Genomic DNA, 17,941 nt, shown 5'->3' with positions numbered 1-17,941 from the left:
CAAAATATGTTAATAAGTCACCAAAAGATAGAACAATATTTCGATACATTCCAATAGAAATATGTTAATTAGTTACCAAAAAATATACCAAAAACTATTTTTATTCAATATAAGAATTAGAAACTTGACCTGACACGACACAAAATAATAAAAAAAATTATTTTTATTCAATAAAAACATTGACTTAATTGAAAAATAATTATATATAGAGGGGTATTATTGTAATTATTCATAAATATATAAGGTAAAATTATATATTTTTTCGGGTCGGTCTGGTTTTTTTCACCCTAAACCCGAACCCGACCCCACCCGACCCGAATATCACACTTAAAAAAACCCGACCCGACTCGACCCGAATATCACACTTAAAAAACCCGACCCGAATATCACACTTAAAAAAACCGACGACCTGACTAAAATAAAGTTTCACCCGACCCGACCCGAAAATATGAATTAGAAACCCAACCCGAAATAATAAAAAAATATTTTTATTCAATATATGAATAAGTTACCAAAAGATTGATGAGGGTAGTATGGTCAAATTTTAATTCCCTCCAACAAGGGAATCGAATTCCATCAATTCTTGGATAGAATTCACTTTCCCTCATTTGATGGAAAGTTGAAGCCATGAGGGATTCTAATTCCCTTGGAAAACTTGAACCAAACATGAGAATGTGGTGGAATTGGATTCCAATTCCCTCCAATTCCAAGGGATTTCATCCAACCAAACGCCACCTAACTCTTGAGGATTTACTTTCTAGGTTAAAAATTTTGTTTTAATGTTAATATTAAAATATTACTTTTAATATTTTAATCATTTTATTTTTAATATGTTCAAAATTAAAAAAACCTGAAAAAAAATTAAAATAGCAACCTGTGTCATCAAATGAATGGTTAACAAATTTTATGTAACGACCGTTATGACCAAGACACCTAACCTAGTAAAGATTGTAACATTAGACACTTAAATAAGACGAAAATTAGTTTAGGTACCTGTTTGAGAAAAATCGTATACTTTAGACACTTGTTTTGATATTAAGCCTAAAAATAATATTAAAAATATGTGAAATGATAGGCAAATAAAAAAGAATTTTGAAAAAAAAAATTAAAATTGAGGGCAAGCTTAAAAACACGATCGTCACTTCAGAAAACTGAACTTACCTAACAGTGAAAGTAGTGCGATAACTCCCATGGCGGCTTCTCCAAATAACCTACTTTCTGAAACTAAAATCCTAGACTCCGCCACCCAAAACCCCCAATACAACGGCCAAGATTCAACCCAAGTAGACCCCCAACCTCTACACGAAGCAATCCCACAGTCCGATCCCCAATCAACGATCGACGCCAATCCTGGAGAGAAACGCAAGCGAGAGGACCAAGTCTCGAACATGAACTCGTCTACCCACCCTCAGTGGAAAACCTCCCTTTGCTCTTACTTCAGGCGTCAAGATGGGTCCTGCAGCCATGGTAGCACGTGCAGGTACGCCCACGGCGAGGAGGAGCTCCTCCTGCGGCCCGATAACACGTGGGACCCGACTTCGGAGCGAGCAAAGAAGGCGATAAAAGGGGAGAATGGGGAGCAGTTGGAAGCGAAGCAAGAAGAGGAGCAGGAGGTTATAATGACGGAAATGGTCATGGATGGTGAAGATGGCGAAGAGTGTGGAGACCCTCAATTGAGTAAATGCTTGGTGCATTTGCCAAGGAAATGGCATGCGGATAGTTTGAGGAAGTTTCTTAGTGAACAAGTAAGTGTTTTATAGGTTTCAGTATTCAGATGAACAGTTTTAAAGTTCTTTGGGTAAGCGGTAAGTCGTTTATGTTAATTCCGTTGAGTAATTCTTACAGAAATTGTTAGCTCAAAATGCATGTCCCACTCTGCACGAAATCACAAAGTTCATTTCTTTTATAAATTTAGTCGGATATTTTTTACATTAGATTGTTACCAAGGCGATCTAATCTGTCAATAATAAAACTTCAGTGAACTTGTTTGATGAAATCAGATAATTGTGACTTAAACTTCGATGTTAAGTTCAATGATTTATAATGTAAATTATGCAGAGTTTCTTTTTGCTTTGTATCTCATATGGATTGTTTTCTTTTTCTAGGGAATTACTTTTAAATCTGCAAAGAAAAAGAAAGGCATGGTGGTTGGTTTCGTGAGTTTTGAAAGTGTTGAACAGTTGAAAAGTGCAGTTGAGGTATCCCATATTTCAATTATATAGAGAACCAGTGATGCATAAATGTGCTATAAAATTTGACTGGTATACAAATATCTCTTCTCTGTGAAAGGTACTGGAAGGAAAGACTTTTGGCAACAAGAGTTTAAAGGTTGCAAACATCATTCCTCGATCATTCGAGAGGAAAGTGAAATCAGCAATGGCTGCACAGACTAGTGAAGATGCATTGGTTAAGGTGAATGCAAGTGTTTCAAATGCTTCAAATGAGGTTCAAGATGGTGTGCCAATTGATGATGGTTCTGCACATGATGATTCAACCTCAAAGGTGAAAAGTGCACGCGATGCAGTCACTCCACTTGCTCATATGCCTTACATTGACCAGTTGGAGCTCAAGAAGAATTCTGTCATGCAAATGCTCAAAAAACTTGTTAGAAACACTTTTCCCTTTGTTCTGTTTTTAGCTATTTTAATTTTCATTATTAATTATATTTGACCCACTGTTATTTACTATTTGGCAGACTAGAAATGCACGCAAAGCTTGTCCTAGCGGTGTTTCACTTCCTGACTGGGTTCTTAAATCTAAGGAGCGAGGTTTGCTTTCACTTTTAACACATTGAAAACCAATCCTCTCATTGAACTTGTATTTAAGGTGTAATAATTTGAATTTGCAATTAGATGGTACTTGGCCATTTCTTTTAATGATTGTTTTTTAAAATCTCCATTTGTATAGGTGGTCTTCCATGTGAACTGGAAGGTATAATTGAATCCCCAATTGTACATGGATACCGCAACAAGTGTGAGTTTTCTGTTGGATATTCTCGTCAGGGTAAACCGACTGTGGGGTTCATGCTGGGAAATTTTAGGTAAAGACTTTTAACCTGCTTGGGAATTTCTTTTGAGCTAGAGTTGTGCCTCTAAAGACAAGAATCCTTTCAGGGAGGGTGTGACAGCTGTTGAAGAACCTGTGGACTGCCCAAATGTTTCGAAAATTGCTTGCAAATATGCTTCAATCTTGCAGGAATTTTTGCAGCATTCAAGCTTACCAATTTGGAGCAGATTTAAAAATACAGGATTTTGGCGTCAGTTAACTGTATGTTCTTTTATGCAAGGGCTTTGAGAATTACATGTCCACTGATCTAGTGCTAGTACTTACATTATTTCTGCCTTTTGTTCCAATGCACTAAATCAAATTGCTGGTAAAATCTGTTTAATCTTATGTTCAAATTCTATTTCAATCTACAAGGTCAGAGAAGGAAGATCGGTTGGGAAGGTTGCAGATGAAAACTTTGAGTCCAATATTTCAGAGGTCATGCTCATTGTTCAGGTTTGTCTATTCTGAAAGCTCTATTCTCATCTTTCAAGTTATATTTTTAGCGGTATATTTTTATAAAGAAAAAAAAGCATGGAAATGCTGATTAAGAATGAAAGGGGAAAAGTTTTTGCCTCAAGCTGCCATCATCTTTTCAGTTGTTTGGGTAGGCTAAGTTTTTCTTCATGGATGGGTTTAAAATGAACAATATACTAAGTATCTGCTAAATTGTTTGTCATATGCTGATTGCATAGGTTTGTTCTGTTGGGATTGATGATGCACAAGTAACCAGTGAGTTTGAGAGACTTGCTCAAGCGTTTGCAGAGGGTGCTGCCACAAATTCTCCCCCTCTGCCTCTAACAGTTTTTGTTGTTCAAGTACTTGTTCCGTCATTATTCTTTTCTCCACCCTTGCAAAATTGCGGTTTCTTGAGCTAGGCCAGGTAGCATATGTTGTCTTCTCTGATTACTCCTTTTTGTGGTCATTTTTTTCATCCAGGATCATCAAGGAATATCAAATGTGGCACCAACTGATGCTCCATTGCGATCAATACCCATCCTGCAAACAGAAAACAGTCGTGGGCCAGAGACAGCCAATAATGTTGTAGAAGCAAGGATTCATGAATGTATAAGCAACCTCCGGTTCTCAATATCTCCAACGGCATTTTTTCAGGTTAAGACCTTGAGCCTCGATCTCTGTCTTCCCTGGTTGAAACATTCATCGTAATTCTGGATAATTTGCAATGGCAACTGTGTACTGCAGGTCAATACTCTTGCTGCAGAGAAATTATATTCACTTGCTGGTGAGTGGGCTGGTTTGGGTCCTGATACCTTGCTGTTTGATGTATGCTGTGGGACTGGAACAATTGGACTCACATTAGCGCATCGTGTTGGTATGGTAATAACATTATCCATTTCCCATCCTTCATCGTAACTGTTTCAGATTCTACATATCTGAATCTTATGACATAGATTGAGCTCCATGTTGTATAACAACTTAAAAAGTGACTATGCTGTAGGCTTGTTAATGTTGTTATTGTGAAGTACTAAACTAATTGATTATGATTTCAGTTAATCTGTATATGCATAGCAAATTCTCTCTTGTAATTGAACTTTCTAGGCATTAAAATCTGCAGGTTGTTGGCATTGAAATGAATGCTTCTGCAGTTCAAGATGCATATAAGAATGCCGAGATTAATGGGATAAAAAATTGTAGATTCATCTGTTCAAAGGTTTGATTTTCCAACTTTATCTTTGATTGATTCATTTATTTTAGAGGAAAAAAAAGTTGGGGGTACAATTGTCAAACTGCATTTCTTTGTTCCGTTATTTACTTGTGTGGTCTCTATGAGCAACAGGCTGAGGATGTAATAGGGTCTCTGATGAAGGAGTACCTAAATGTTTCTGAAGAACAAGATCGACTTTCAAGTGCCTTAGAAAGTAGTGAGAAAGGAACATTAAGCTGTGAAGAGAAAGATTTGTGCACAACCAATGCACATAATGATGGAGAGAGCTCATGTCAAGAGCCTGAAAACTGTTCTTCAGAAAATAACGGAAAAGAGCTCCAAAATCAACTTCAGGAAAGTTCCATGTCAACAGATGGAAATTCTTTGGTGCAGCAATTCAAAAATGTTGTTGCTATTGTTGATCCTCCACGTATGGGACTTCATCCCACTGTAAGTATTCTTGCGTTCTTGATATACCAGCAGTTGTCTATGTTCCAATTCCTCTAAGCTCTACTCTTATGACATGCATGCCATTGCTGCGTTTGATCCCTGTCAAGTAGCGTCATTTTGAAGATACTTAGGAATTCTCTCTAAAAACTACTGGCTTTAGTTTTAGACATGTCTCTTCTATCTGCATTTAATTTGTGTAAAACCTATAGGTTTTTAAGAAAATAATAATAAAAAAAATGGTTCATCAGATATGGATCCATCTCGTCTTCGTATCTTGGACCTCATTTATTGTTTTCTGAAAATTCAGGTGGTCAAAGCTTTACGAACTCATGCTCGATTGCGGAGGCTTGTGTAAGTTTCCACTGTGAGCTTTTCATGTTCATTCTTTGGTTGTTCCATTCCCTTTTCAGCCTAAATTCATCCCTCTCTCACTCTCTTTCTGTTTTGTAGGTATATTTCTTGCAATCCTGAAAGCTTAGTGGCAAATGCCATTGAGCTCTGCACACCACCTCCCGAGAAAGTTGAGAAAGGGAAGAAAGACAACCGGGGCTGGAGGAACATGAGCAGTGCTGGTTTAGCACGACACAGGGCCAAGTCCATGCCGATTTCAGAGCCTTTCCAACCTGTAAAAACAATGGCTGTTGATCTTTTCCCACATACTCCACACTGTGAAATGGTGATGCTCTTGGAGCGATAGTATGGCCAACACCAAGTCAAACATGAATATATATATAATGCGGAAGATTAAGTCCTACAGTCTACCAACAAAACTTTTGAAGCTGAAAATTGTCTCCTTGTTGATTGACTATTGTTTTTTTTTAAATTCCATAATGAAAATTCCCTGGTTAAGAGAGCTTTCTCCCTTTTTGGGCTCTTTTAGCTATGCTACTGTAAGAATTCTTGGATGTTCCTTGTTCAAACTTTGAAGTTGAACTTCTTACTCTTGTATATGCACTTGTTTGAGACACTAATGGAGTTAGTGGACCTGAAGAGGAAAAATTAAGATAGACTTGTCTTCACCATGAATGGTAAGGATTGCGTGGACGGGAGACGTGAGTGGTACAGTCGCCTGAGTTTTATTTGGCAATGCTTGCGCTGGCGTGGCCCGGCCTTTATTCATATATGCAAGTAGTTGTCCCTGTTTATTCTTGATTTTAGCCTAAACAGGAAGGGCAGAATGCATAAATATAATATGAAGAGTAAGTGGGTTTTGGTTTGATGGCTACCATAAAAGTCATAATGCATACCTAACCCAACTAAACTTTTAGGTGATACCGTGATACAATTACAGGGATTAAATATAAAAAAGAATCATCAAATGGCTGTTTCATCCCTCAAGTCTTTGTTGACTGCGGTGTTCCATTAATGCTCTGCAAAAACTTTGAAAATGATACAGCATAGAATAGAGTAGTGCTAAAAGTTGGGGGATGAGCATGAAACAGTGATGGTGGACTGAAATCATGAGACCCACTTTGTTATACGCCTAACAAGTAACTACTAAATAAATATTTATGACATCCATCCCAATTTAAAGTATTCTATAGTTTTAGGAGTAAAAGAACAATTTTAATTTATGGAACTCTTACGTAAACAATACTTCATTTTATAAAAAAAGAAACAAACTAAAAGTATTAATTAAATTATTCTACTATGTCGTCGTTTATCATGAATTATCACATGGGTATTATAGACTGATACATAAGTATTGTATATCAGTACCATAACGATTAACAACAATTCTTATTAGTTAAAGAATTAAAATAAATTTATTTTTCAGTCATATTAAGTATAAAATAAATTCAAAAAGAATATATTATCTTTTTTAAAAAAATTAAAGAGCCTTATAAAGACAAACCATTAGACCTTTAAATTAGAAAGAACATTTTAAAGTGTTATTTATTTATTTAAAAGAATCTGATTTTTTTATTTTTAATAGTATTAGTTAATATTACTCCTACTCCTACTCCTACTCCTACAATTATAAATATTAAGCTTTCTTTCCATTCTAAAGGCACACAAAATTGAGAATCTCTCATAGTGTATTTGTTTTCTCTCGTCCTCTTAGATTGAGTATTTTTGTCAAGAACTAATATTTATCCATCAGTCCCCTTTTTTTATATAACGAAAAGCTTATTGAATTCTCTAGATGATACATAATACAATATCTTTAAAGACAGAATTTAATATAAACCTCAAGTTGATTCAATTCTTAATCTTATTTTGGCTCATTACAATACAATTATAATTATATTTATGACACTTTATAAAATATTTAATTGAATTTTCTTTTACTCACTTCTCACAGGTAAATATAACCATGGTCATGTTGCATTATTACTTTTACTCAAAAAGTTTTCTAGTTCGCGGACCCATTGGACACACTTCCATGTATAAAGGTTCTCTTTCAAGTTTTACCCTTTTTTTATGGTTGGATATCGTGCATATAACGTCTGTAATTATGAGTAATAATTTTTCCCGGTAAGAAAAAAATATGTATCATGATTAAAATTTCATCACAAAGTTTCACCCTCGGTTAAATTTGTTTCCTTTTGCCCTATTCTCATAGTTGGCCTATAAATGTCAAATTCTGCATTTCACCCTCAACGTGACACCTACTTTTTAAGAGGAAAATAAATGAAAGATCAAATTTTTACATTTAAAAAAGTACAGGTATTAAATTTGAATAAATTAAAGTACTGAAGCCACGACTTTTCTATAGAACGGGAGACATGCAGAATTTGACCTATACGACATCAGTTGATGCTATGGAGTTTAGTTTAAGGAGAGGTGTGTCCCCCCACCAGCTTTTGCCAAAAATGAGAAAGCATTGTTCCAAAGCTCTTTCATTACTTGACAGTTGGACCTTCTTCATCTCCCCTACTTTTCAACTTCTTATTTTTTTCCCTTTTACCATCTCTTTAGACTTCAAATAAATCTACACATTCTTGTTCAGTGCTTGTGGGGTTTCTTTGATTTTGTTTATTAAAAAATGGCGTCTCAAGAGACAGCTATGGAGAAGGAACATAATGTTGCTCAGGTAATTTCCGGTTTATTATGAATCTGCCTTGAGTCATGTAATCATGTATTTAAAAATGGGGTTTTCTTTGATTGTTTCTCATATTTTTAATTCAAAATGAATTAGGGGATCTAGTTCCCTGCGTTCCTTCAGACAACCTTTGAATTTTGATTTTGGATGTTTTTACGTTACGTTTTTGTCTATGTTTCTATGTCAGTTAAGCTCTGCTCATCTTTGGTGTTATATATATGAAGCTTCTTTCTTGTAATAACTGGAGTTTTATTGATACACTTTGAAGAAATTTGGTTAGCTAGTGATGTTATAGTTAGTGGAAGTGTCTATCAGTTGCAGTCTTCTTTTGTATATTTTCTTGCATAATGATTCATCTTGGTTATTTGCTTTCTTTTTCAGGTTGAAGATTCATTAGGAGTGACAGAGGAAACCATTCGTGCTCATAATCGAAAGCGAAGCAATCTTGTTCTGGAGATACCCTCAAGAACTTTGGAAGACCCCTTTCAAGAATCTGTCACCATTAAGATGAAACCAACGCCTTGTTTGACTCCCAGAAGAGTGAATTTTCTCTTGACACCTAGTCCGTCCGATGCGAGAATCACGGGGTCCTTGTGCCCTTCCTCGTCGAGAGGCAAATCGTCCTTGAAGAGCCTCTTACCGAAACCAAGCTTCAAGAATGGAAATCCTGATTTGGATGCTGAAAAGGTTGCAATGTTTGCTCCTGAATCTTCTACCACTTCACGAAGGGAGAAACCCTCCATTGTGAGGACATTGTCGCTTACAAAGTTATTTAGAAGTCCTCGGGTGAAAAGGACGTCGTCGTTGCCTGTAACTCGTATTGTGCATTCGAACTCAGAGTCCGAATGCATTGGTAGCCTAAGTGGCTCTGTAAATTCCAGTGTAAGTTTTTGTGATGTTCTGCCATGATTGTGACTATATATGCATATAACGTGTAGTAGAACTTGTTCATAAATATTTCCCGGATTTCTCCTTCCGAAGCTAATCTTTTCGATGCAAGGATTTGAATGTTTGTTATTTAAATTTGTTAGTTCCTTTGCAGAGAAAGGGAAGCATACAACAGATTTCTCGCTCACTGTCAGTTCCTATAAACCGCAAAGAAGGAAACTTAAGGAGAATGGATTCGTTTTTTCGAGTAGTTCCCTTGACTTCACGAGTAAAGGAAGGGGAAATAAGCTCGAATTTTCCCGTGGGACCTGATGCTGGTACTTCATCGTCTTTTGTCTACGGGTTTATGTATGTGCTTGCATATGTTCAAGTTTGCAAAGTTGCCTGAGACTATCATGTTATCTGCATTTTACATTTTTTTCTATCGTACCGGATGATGTCTTAACATCTCATTTTACAGAAGACAGTGACGGTGAGGATATACCCGAAGAAGAGGCTGTTTGTCGAATTTGTATGGTCGAACTATGTGAAGGAGGTGAAACGCTTAAGATGGAGTGCAGCTGCAAAGGTGAGCTCGCTTTGGCCCACAAAGACTGTGCTGTGAAATGGTTTACCATCAAAGGGAACAAGACCTGTGATGTGTGTAAGCAAGAGGTCCAGAACCTACCTGTCACTCTTTTACGAATCCCAAGTACTCGAGCTCGAAATGCAGCAGTTATTAGAGGTCTTCAGCCTGATGTTCCTGGATACAGGTAAATAATCAATTTGTTAACGACTAGTACTGGATCATTCATTGGAAGTTATGCACATCATTGTAAAATTTGGAACAAGGATTTGTGTTTTACGAACTTCGTTTTTCTATCTAATTTGATTTTACCCTCGTCTGTTGTGTTGTTGCAAAGTATTTCTATGTTTTTCTTATTCTTCTATATTGTGAGCTCGATAAGTAAAAACTGGGAAGTAATAATTTTGGTTCGATGTTTGCAGGGTTTGGAATGAGGTCCCTATTATTGTTTTCATCAGCATGCTTTCGTATTTTTGTTTTCTTGAGCAACTTCTGGTAGGATAAACAGTTCCTCGTTCGTATATTTCCCGGGTTTTACTACTTTATATCCTCGATAGTCGGTATATGTTTCATTTGCCTGCAGGTTGGAGAAATGGGCATTGGTGCAATTGCTATATCTCTTCCTTTCTCGTGTGTGCTAGGCCTTCTTTCATCCATGGTTTCGTCAACAATGGGTAGGCTCGCACACTTCAGCTATATAATTACCCGATGTTCGATTAACACATTTATATACATATATAAGGTAAGGTCCGTTGGTAGATGAATGACATCCATCCTTGCGCAATGCACACATAGATGACCCTTGCAGTTTATAACACAGATGACTAGGCTGGGAAACGATGGTATATCGTTGAAATTTACAAGGCTGAGATCTATACAAAATTTCGACAAACTGTTATTTTAAGATTTTCTGAATTAAATACTGCTTGAATCTTTGTATTCAGTGACGCGAAGATTTGTGTGGCTCTACGCGTCAATTCAACTTGTTTTGGTGGCTGCTTTTGCTCATATATTTTATTCCACGGTAAAGAGTCTATCTTTGCTAATGTTTCAGATGTTTGGCTATTTTGCTTCATTCTTGTACCGAAATGGTCGAATAAAATCGATTCATTATAATGTTATGTGGCATGCAGGTGAAAATACAAGCAATCCTATCGATTCTCCTCGCAACGTTTTCTGGATTCGGTGTCGCAATGAGTGGGAGTTCCTTTGTAGTTGAGATCCTACGATGCAGAAGAAGATGGCAACGTGCTAGGTCAGAGCAGAGCAGTACGCATCGGACGGGTCCTAATAACGAAAACCAGCAAAGTGGGAGCTGACTCTTAATGGAGCTCAACATGTGCTTGGTAGTTTGTCCAAATTTAAGGTAAATCCAATAGGCTCACAAAGCATTCCAACATCATTCAAGGTTAAACAAGCGTGGGTCCTGTCTCTCAAGCCAAGAGACTGCAATGAAATGGTGCTCGTGTAAGGTTTGCAAAAGTAAAAATAAAATTTACTGCAAACTCTGAATCTATAACGGGTGGGATATAGGTAGGTCTTAAAATTTTAGTCTGAAGAGTTTTAATCTGCATTTGTTTCAAATCCAGAAGCATTTATACGGTAATCACCCATTTTGATCACTATGAAGCTTAAACCTTAAAACGCACAAAAATGGTGAGCCACTCCACATGTTCTGTATAAATGGAAGTTATACGTTGCTGATGTTGAGCTGCTTCACGTTTTTAGCAATGATATGTTCACCTACGTGCAGGGTTGAGCAACAAAATTGAGAAAACCGAAAATGAAATGAAAAAGACTTTAACGTGCGATATCAATTTTCCTTAACAGCAATGGACGTAAATGTTATCATAGTGCAAGCATCTGAAATATTTAATGATTACATTATAAGTTTTAAAAATTCGTTGAACAAAATTTATATGCTATAAAACTTTAGGGATATTTATGCAATTTAGCCTGGATTAGGGGGCCGGAAGGGTAACATGATTTCAAATAGTGAATCAAGTGAAAAAAATTGGATTTTGTAGATAACAATAATTTTAGAAATTTTTTCTCTATGTATGAGTTCATCTGATTTGATTCTAGTCATGAATATATAGAGATATGTCCGACCAAAATAAATAAATAATAATAATAAAAATACTAAACAAATAGATTTTGATAATCTTTATCTCATGCAAAAGTAGTTGAAAATTCCTTAAAAAGAATAAAAAATGATTTTTTTTAATATAAACCTCTTTGTGATCTCTTTTTCCTATTTTTGTTGAATCATTATTGTTATTCTTCTTCAAAGAATCTCACTTCTTGTGGCGTATCCGTACTGAGCTCTCCTGATATTATCTTGTCTCTTCTTGTAAACCAATCCACCGAGGCCAACCAAACACGCTGCCCCCACCGCAGCAATCGCCACTCTCGTTTTTTTTCCATCGCTCATTCCTCCGTCACCACCGTACTTCTCTTCGCTTCCTTCTGCATTGATGTCTCCGTGGTTGATATCGCTCGCATTGTACGGCGAAGGAGCGGGAGAACTCACGGGTGAGTTCCCTGGCGCCAGATCTGATGCAGTTGGCGCTGGTGGCGAAGCTGCCATCACCGGTGAGATTGAAGGTGCTGAGTCAGGGGGTTCAGTCACCGGATTAGGAGCGCGTTCCGGTGACTAGTAATCACCGAGTGACGGCGCAGGTGTCGGCGAATAGGCATCGAAGGTGAGTTCAACAACAAAGAACAAAACAAGGGTAAGAAAGAATTCGATTTTTGCCAATCTGAAAATTTTAAAAATGCAGTTGAAAATGATGGGAAATTTGAAGAGTTTCAGAACGTAGTAGGTCACGAGAGTGTTGCGAAAGATGACTATCGGATAGAGTAAAATTGTAACTGATAATTTGATAAAATAAAGATGAAGATAAAAAAAGACATAAAATTTACGTAGAAAACCCCTAAATAATATATGGTAAAAATCACGGGCAACGGTAGAAGAATTTCACTATGAGAAATTAGGAATTACAACTTCTCTCGATCTACCAAGGAGACAACAATGATAATTCTCTCTTGATAAATAGGAGAAAACAACTCTCAAGAAACTCTCTAAATTCTCTACTATTGGGAGAAAACTAGAATGATTTGGGATTGTTTTGAAGCTAAATGAATATGATATTTATAGTTGAAGCTTAAGGACTAATCTGTAAATACCCTAAAGCCTATAGACTAAAGTTTATAATTTTCCCTTTCATTTTTTCAACAAATTCCAGCTTGAATTCGGTGCAATAAATGCACCACTTTCATCGAAAGTTTCCCAACAATTTCCACCGAAATTAATATGCAAATGTCGACTTTTCAACAATATCCCACTTGAAGATTTGATTGGAATAATTATATCTTCACACTATTCTTTCTACCTTGTACCATCATGTTGCTTATGTCTCTGACAGGCCACAAGAGGATCGACACCAAGTGAATTTATCAGCATTGATCGCCTTCTTCATGAAATCTGCTATGTTGTCTTTGGTATGGATCTTCTCCATATCTACCGTCCATTTTTCCACCTTTTCACGAATGAAATGGTACTGAACTCGTATATGCTTTGTCCTTGAATAAAATGTTGGATTCCTTGCTAGATGCAAGACGCTTTGACTGTCACAAAACAGAGAGACATTCTCTTGATTGTGCCCAAGCTCCTCCAATAGCATCTTCAACCAAATTGCTTCTTTGTTGGCTTGTGTAGCTGCTACATATTATGCTTCTGTTGTGGACGTAGCCACAACTAACTACAATTTTGAAACCCAACTTACAGCTCCACCAGCAATTTTGAACACATATCATGTAGTAGATTTGCTTTTATCCAAATCTCCTGCATAATCAGAATCAATATACCCATTGATTAGTAAGTTTGATCCTCCGTAACATAATGCAACATTTTAGGTCCCTTTGATGTATCTCAGGATCCTCTTTACTGTATTCCAATGCTCTTTGTCTGGATTCGCCATGTACCGACTAACCACTCCCACTGCTTGTGCAATGTTTGGTCTTGTGCATATCATAGCGAACATTAAACTTCCCACTGCTGATGCATACGGTACTCGAGACATCTCCATCCTCTCTTATTCACTGCTAGGACTCATACTTGAGGATAATTTGAAGTTAATAGGAAGAGGGGTAGAAATTGGTTTACAATCTTGAAATAAACACAAGGGTCTGCATTAAGTCTGTTGTATCCAAGGCAGATAATAAAGGAATCAAATTTCTTATACCAACATCTCGACGCCTTCTTTAGACCGTACAGAGATTTGTTCAACCTGCAAACCAAATTCTTCTTTTCTTTTTCTTCAAAACCTTCAAGCTGGAGCATGCAAATCTCTTCTTCAAGATTTTCATGAAGAAAAGTTGTTTTAACATCTAGCTGCTCTAGATGTAAGTTCAATGTAGCACACATTGCAAAAACAACTCTAACTGTTGTTAGTCGAACCACAGGAGAAAATATTTCATTGAAATCAATATCTTCTTTTTGAGCATATCCTTTTACCTCCAGTCTTGCATGATACCTCTCCACTTGATCGTCATCATTTCTCTTGATTTTGAAGACCCATTTGTTACCAATTGGCTTCCTTTCTTGTGGTAGTGGCACAAAGTACCATGTATTATTTTTATGAAGAGCTTCAATTTCCTCTTGCATCGCCATCATCCATAGTGAAGCATCTGAGATGTTTATTGCCTCCTGATATGTTGATGGCTCACCGTCCTCTGTTAAAAGGCAGTATGCAATATTACTTTCTATAACAAAATCTGAGTGCCAATTGGGTCATCTTCTCATACGATCTAATTGATGAGTTGTTGGAGCTTCAGAACTCTCTGGTTCTTGTTCATCATGTGCTGGTTCTGCTTCAGAAGAATCTCCTTGTTCAAACTCCTTTTCCACATGTATCTGTGTAGTCTCTGACTTTTCAGCATTATCATCATCTTCTTTGCTTTGTAGTTTATCTTCTATAAATATAACATCCATGCTGATAATCACTTTGCGGGCAGTGGGATCCCACAAGCGATACCCCTTTACACTATCAACATACCCCAAGAATTTGTATTTCCTGGATTTTGGATCCAGCTTTGAAATTTCTTGGGAGTTGTACATCACGTACACAATACTTCCAAATACATGGAGGTTTGAATAATCAGCTGGTTTACCAGTCCACATCTCCATTGGTGTCCTTAGCTCTATTGCAGTTGATGGAGCTCGATTCACCAAATAATATGCAGTATTGACTGCTTCTGCCCAAAATGATTTTTCTAGGCCTGCAACTCTCAACATTGCTCTTGTTCTCTTTAACAAGGTTTTATTTATCCGCTCTGCCACTCTATTTTATTGAGGAGTGTTTGCCACTGTGAATTGTCTTTTGATGCCTTTTTTTCTGCAAAAGTCATCAAATTCTTCACTTGTGTATTCTCCTCCATTATCTGTTCTGAAACACTTGATCTTATTTCCAGAATCAAGTTTCACCCGTGTTTTGAAGTTTTTGAAAGTTGAAAACACATATGACTTCTTCTTAATAGGGTACACCCAACATCTCCTGGAGTAGTCATCAATAAATGAGACAAAGTATTTTGCACTGCCTAGGAATGTAACTGGTGCTTGTCATACGTCAGAGTGAACCAATTCTAGAACACCTTTGCCTTTAGAATTTGATGTGTTGAATTTCAATCGGTGCTGCTTACTTGTTATGAAATGCTCACACATAGGAAGCGATACCTTTGTTAATCCTGAAAGTAGCTTTTGCTCCACAAGGACTTTCATTCCTTGTTCTGACATGTGTCCAAGTTTTTGATGCCATAGCATTGTAGAATCTGAACTATATGAGGCAACAGAGGCTTCTGCTTTTAGCAAAGTCTCTCCCTTCAGCATGTACAAGTTTGCAGCTATTTTTTCTCCTTTCAGCACCACAAGCGCTCCACGGAACACATTCATGATTCTTTTTCGTGTTTCAATCTTGCTTGCATTATTATCCAACAATCCATAGGATAATAAATTTTTCTTCAAGCCTTTCACGTGTTGCACATCTCAAACAACTTTAATTGTTCCGTCATACATCTTCAATTTGATGGTTCCCACGCCAATGATCTCTAAGGCATGATCATTACAACTATACACAGATCCTCCTGAGACAGATTCATAATGATGTAACCATTATCTTCTCGAGGTCATGTGATTTGTTGCTCCCAAATCAATGAGCCATATATCTGTATATCTATTTCTACCTTCCACAGTGGTTGACACTTCACAACATAGAACATCTCCATCATTTGAAGTGTTTGCGGTATTGCCTTATGGATTGGAGTTTTTATTTAGACTCCAACAATCATTCTTCAAGTGACCATTCTTTCCACAGTTGTAGCACTTTAAATTATTCTTGCTCCTCGACTTCGATCTACCATGTTTGTGACTGCAGCTTTGGCCACGTTCTGTTGATCTCCCTCTCGTCGTTGTCAACGCTTCTGCTTGTTGCAGATTTACTTGTCTGTCTTCCTTGTTCTTGTGTCGATTTTCTTCTTGTAGAACAACAACTGCAACGTCATCGAAGACTAGACTGATGACATTATTGTTTGTCAAGTTGATGATGAGTTGATCATACGAATCCGATAGACTTTGAAGTAGAAGTTCATAACGTTCTTGTTCTCCTATTTTACAGCTTAAAGATGTAAGCTGAGAAAATAAAGTGTTCAGTGTATTTAAGTGCTTCGTCACTGAAGTAGATTCTGGCATACGGAGAGTGTACAATTTTTTCTTTAGAAAAATTTTATTGTGCAGCGACGTGACCTCGTATAGTTTGGTGAGATGATCCCATATCTCCTTAGCTGTTTTCTTCTCCTCGATGCTTGACAATACTTCATCTGCTAATGCTAGATAAAAGTTTGTCATAGCATTCCCGTCCATTTCGATCCATTTGTTGTCATCTGTGAAATCTACCGGCCTTTCATTGATAGCTGCTAGACAACCGTCTTTCCTCAGGATGACATTCATCTTCAATTTCCACAATGAGAAATTTCTCCCATTGAAATTTTCAATATCAAATTTCGTTGTCATAGCTTCTATTACAGATAGCTCTCACTATTTCACTATCGTGAATAGTTCTTTGGAACATTAAAAGAATGGGTAATAACTTCTTACTTTCTTATGTTGGAGGATCCACCTTTTGGTGGCAACCACAAAGACAATAAGTAGCTATTACACACTCTAATCTAGCTCTGATACCAATTGTTGCGGAAGACGGCTATCGAATAGAGCAAAATCGCTACTGATAATTTGATAAAATAAAGATGAAGATAAAAGAAGATAGAAATTTTACGTGGAAAACTCCTAAATAATATAGGATAAAGACCACGGGCAACGGTAGAAAAATTTCACTATGAGAAAATAGGAATTACAACTTTTCTCGATCTACCAAGGAGAAAACAATGATAATTCTCTTTTGATAGATAGGAGAAAACAACTCTCAATAAACTCTCTAAATTCTCTAGTATTGGGAGAAAGCTAGAATGATTTGGGATGATTTTGAAGTTAAATGAGATAAGATATTTATAGTTGAAGCTTAAGGATTAATCTATAAATACCCTAAAGCCTATAGACTAAAGTGTATAATTTTCCTTTTTATTTTTTCAACAAATTTCAGCTTGAATTCAGTGCAATAAATGCACCACTTTCACCGAAAATTTTCCAACAATTTTCACTGAAATTAACCTGCAAATGTTGACTTTTCAACGGGGAGGAGGAATTTAAGGAGGGGAAAGGGATAAAAACGGGGTAGATACAGTGAACAGGAAATTAGGTGTGAAAAATGAAACCATGCGAAACTTAGATCACACGTCGGACGGAAGTTAAAGAGAGAACGGAACGAAGCCAAACAAGGAAGGAAAGTGAGGTTTTCGATGAGGGTTTTAAGGGACTTAATGATTAAGTAAAGGGTTCATATGATAGATTAAAGAGGACGAAAATGATTGAAAATTGTATGAGCCATGATTTTTTATTTTATTTTAAAAAAATGCAGCTCAAGGCAACAACTATATTTCTCTTTTAAACCCAAATATTTTTTATTTTAGATTTTTTAATAACTTTTAATAAATTAGTAATTATTAAAAGTGTTATTCGATTAAACTGGTAAAATATTCTGATTGAAAAAATTAATAAAAATCTGATATATTTTATAGAAATATGATAAATGTTACATAGATAATTAAAATTAGGGTAAAGTATAGTAATGGTCACTGAACATTTCTGAAGCTTGCATTTAGGTCCCCC

The 17,941-nt window shown here is 36.6% G+C and overlaps 3 protein-coding genes across 5 annotated transcripts; 2 read left to right on the top strand and 1 right to left on the bottom strand.

Moving 5' to 3' along the window:
- Positions 1-1,136: 1,136 nt before the first annotated feature.
- On the top strand, positions 1,137-6,093 carry LOC120148229 (zinc finger CCCH domain-containing protein 24-like). The gene is made up of 14 exons (XM_039161396.1): positions 1,137-1,745; positions 2,106-2,198; positions 2,290-2,604; positions 2,696-2,768; positions 2,908-3,040; positions 3,114-3,267; positions 3,421-3,501; positions 3,741-3,863; positions 3,985-4,158; positions 4,249-4,383; positions 4,622-4,717; positions 4,844-5,161; positions 5,469-5,512; positions 5,612-6,093. The coding sequence occupies exons 1-14, from the start codon at positions 1,191-1,193 to the stop codon at positions 5,856-5,858; spliced, it is 2,541 nt and encodes an 846-aa protein (XP_039017327.1). The 5' UTR covers positions 1,137-1,190; the 3' UTR covers positions 5,859-6,093.
- A 2,009-nt stretch (positions 6,094-8,102) lies between these two features.
- On the top strand, positions 8,103-11,131 carry LOC120148230. 3 transcript variants are annotated; one of them, XM_039161398.1, is made up of 8 exons: positions 8,103-8,198; positions 8,589-9,089; positions 9,250-9,412; positions 9,559-9,847; positions 10,083-10,155; positions 10,244-10,334; positions 10,605-10,684; positions 10,794-11,131. In XM_039161398.1, the coding sequence occupies exons 1-8, from the start codon at positions 8,151-8,153 to the stop codon at positions 10,977-10,979; spliced, it is 1,431 nt and encodes a 476-aa protein (XP_039017329.1). In that variant the 5' UTR covers positions 8,103-8,150; the 3' UTR covers positions 10,980-11,131. The 3 variants fall into 3 exon arrangements, with proteins under 3 accessions (XP_039017329.1, XP_039017328.1, XP_039017330.1); XM_039161397.1 differs by having other exon boundaries at positions 9,556-9,847; XM_039161399.1 differs by having other exon boundaries at positions 9,556-9,847; positions 10,605-10,716; positions 10,753-10,978.
- Positions 11,132-11,947: 816 nt separating this feature from the next.
- LOC120148153 lies at positions 11,948-12,250 on the bottom strand. Its single transcript, XM_039161335.1, has one exon. The coding sequence runs from the start codon at positions 12,248-12,250 to the stop codon at positions 11,948-11,950; it is 303 nt and encodes a 100-aa protein (XP_039017266.1).
- Positions 12,251-17,941: the final 5,691 nt, after the last annotated feature.

This window comes from Hibiscus syriacus, unplaced genomic scaffold, assembly GCF_006381635.1.
Source record: "Hibiscus syriacus cultivar Baekdansim isolate YM2019G1 unplaced genomic scaffold, ASM638163v2 tig00110954_pilon, whole genome shotgun sequence".
Lineage (NCBI taxonomy): Eukaryota > Viridiplantae > Streptophyta > Magnoliopsida > Malvales > Malvaceae > Hibiscus > Hibiscus syriacus.
The sequence above is the reverse complement of the archived record's forward strand: the minus strand, read 5'-3'. Positions and strand labels throughout refer to the sequence as shown.

Bases quoted from the DNA above. Each gene is read 5' to 3' on its own strand.
- LOC120148153 (XM_039161335.1), bottom strand. From the start codon at position 12,250: ATGGCAGCTTCGCCACCAGCGCCAACTGCATCAGATCTGGCGCCAGGG.
- LOC120148230 (XM_039161397.1), top strand. From the start codon at position 8,151: ATGGCGTCTCAAGAGACAGCTATGGAGAAGGAACATAATGTTGCTCAG. The intron at 9,413-9,555 runs GTACTTCATCGT...CTCATTTTACAG, and splicing joins TCCCGTGGGACCTGATGCTG to AAGACAGTGACGGTGAGGAT. The intron at 9,848-10,082 runs GTAAATAATCAA...CGATGTTTGCAG, and splicing joins CCTGATGTTCCTGGATACAG to GGTTTGGAATGAGGTCCCTA.
- LOC120148229 (XM_039161396.1), top strand. From the start codon at position 1,191: ATGGCGGCTTCTCCAAATAACCTACTTTCTGAAACTAAAATCCTAGAC. The intron at 3,864-3,984 runs GTACTTGTTCCG...TTTTTCATCCAG, and splicing joins TAACAGTTTTTGTTGTTCAA to GATCATCAAGGAATATCAAA. The intron at 5,513-5,611 runs GTAAGTTTCCAC...TCTGTTTTGTAG, and splicing joins GCTCGATTGCGGAGGCTTGT to GTATATTTCTTGCAATCCTG.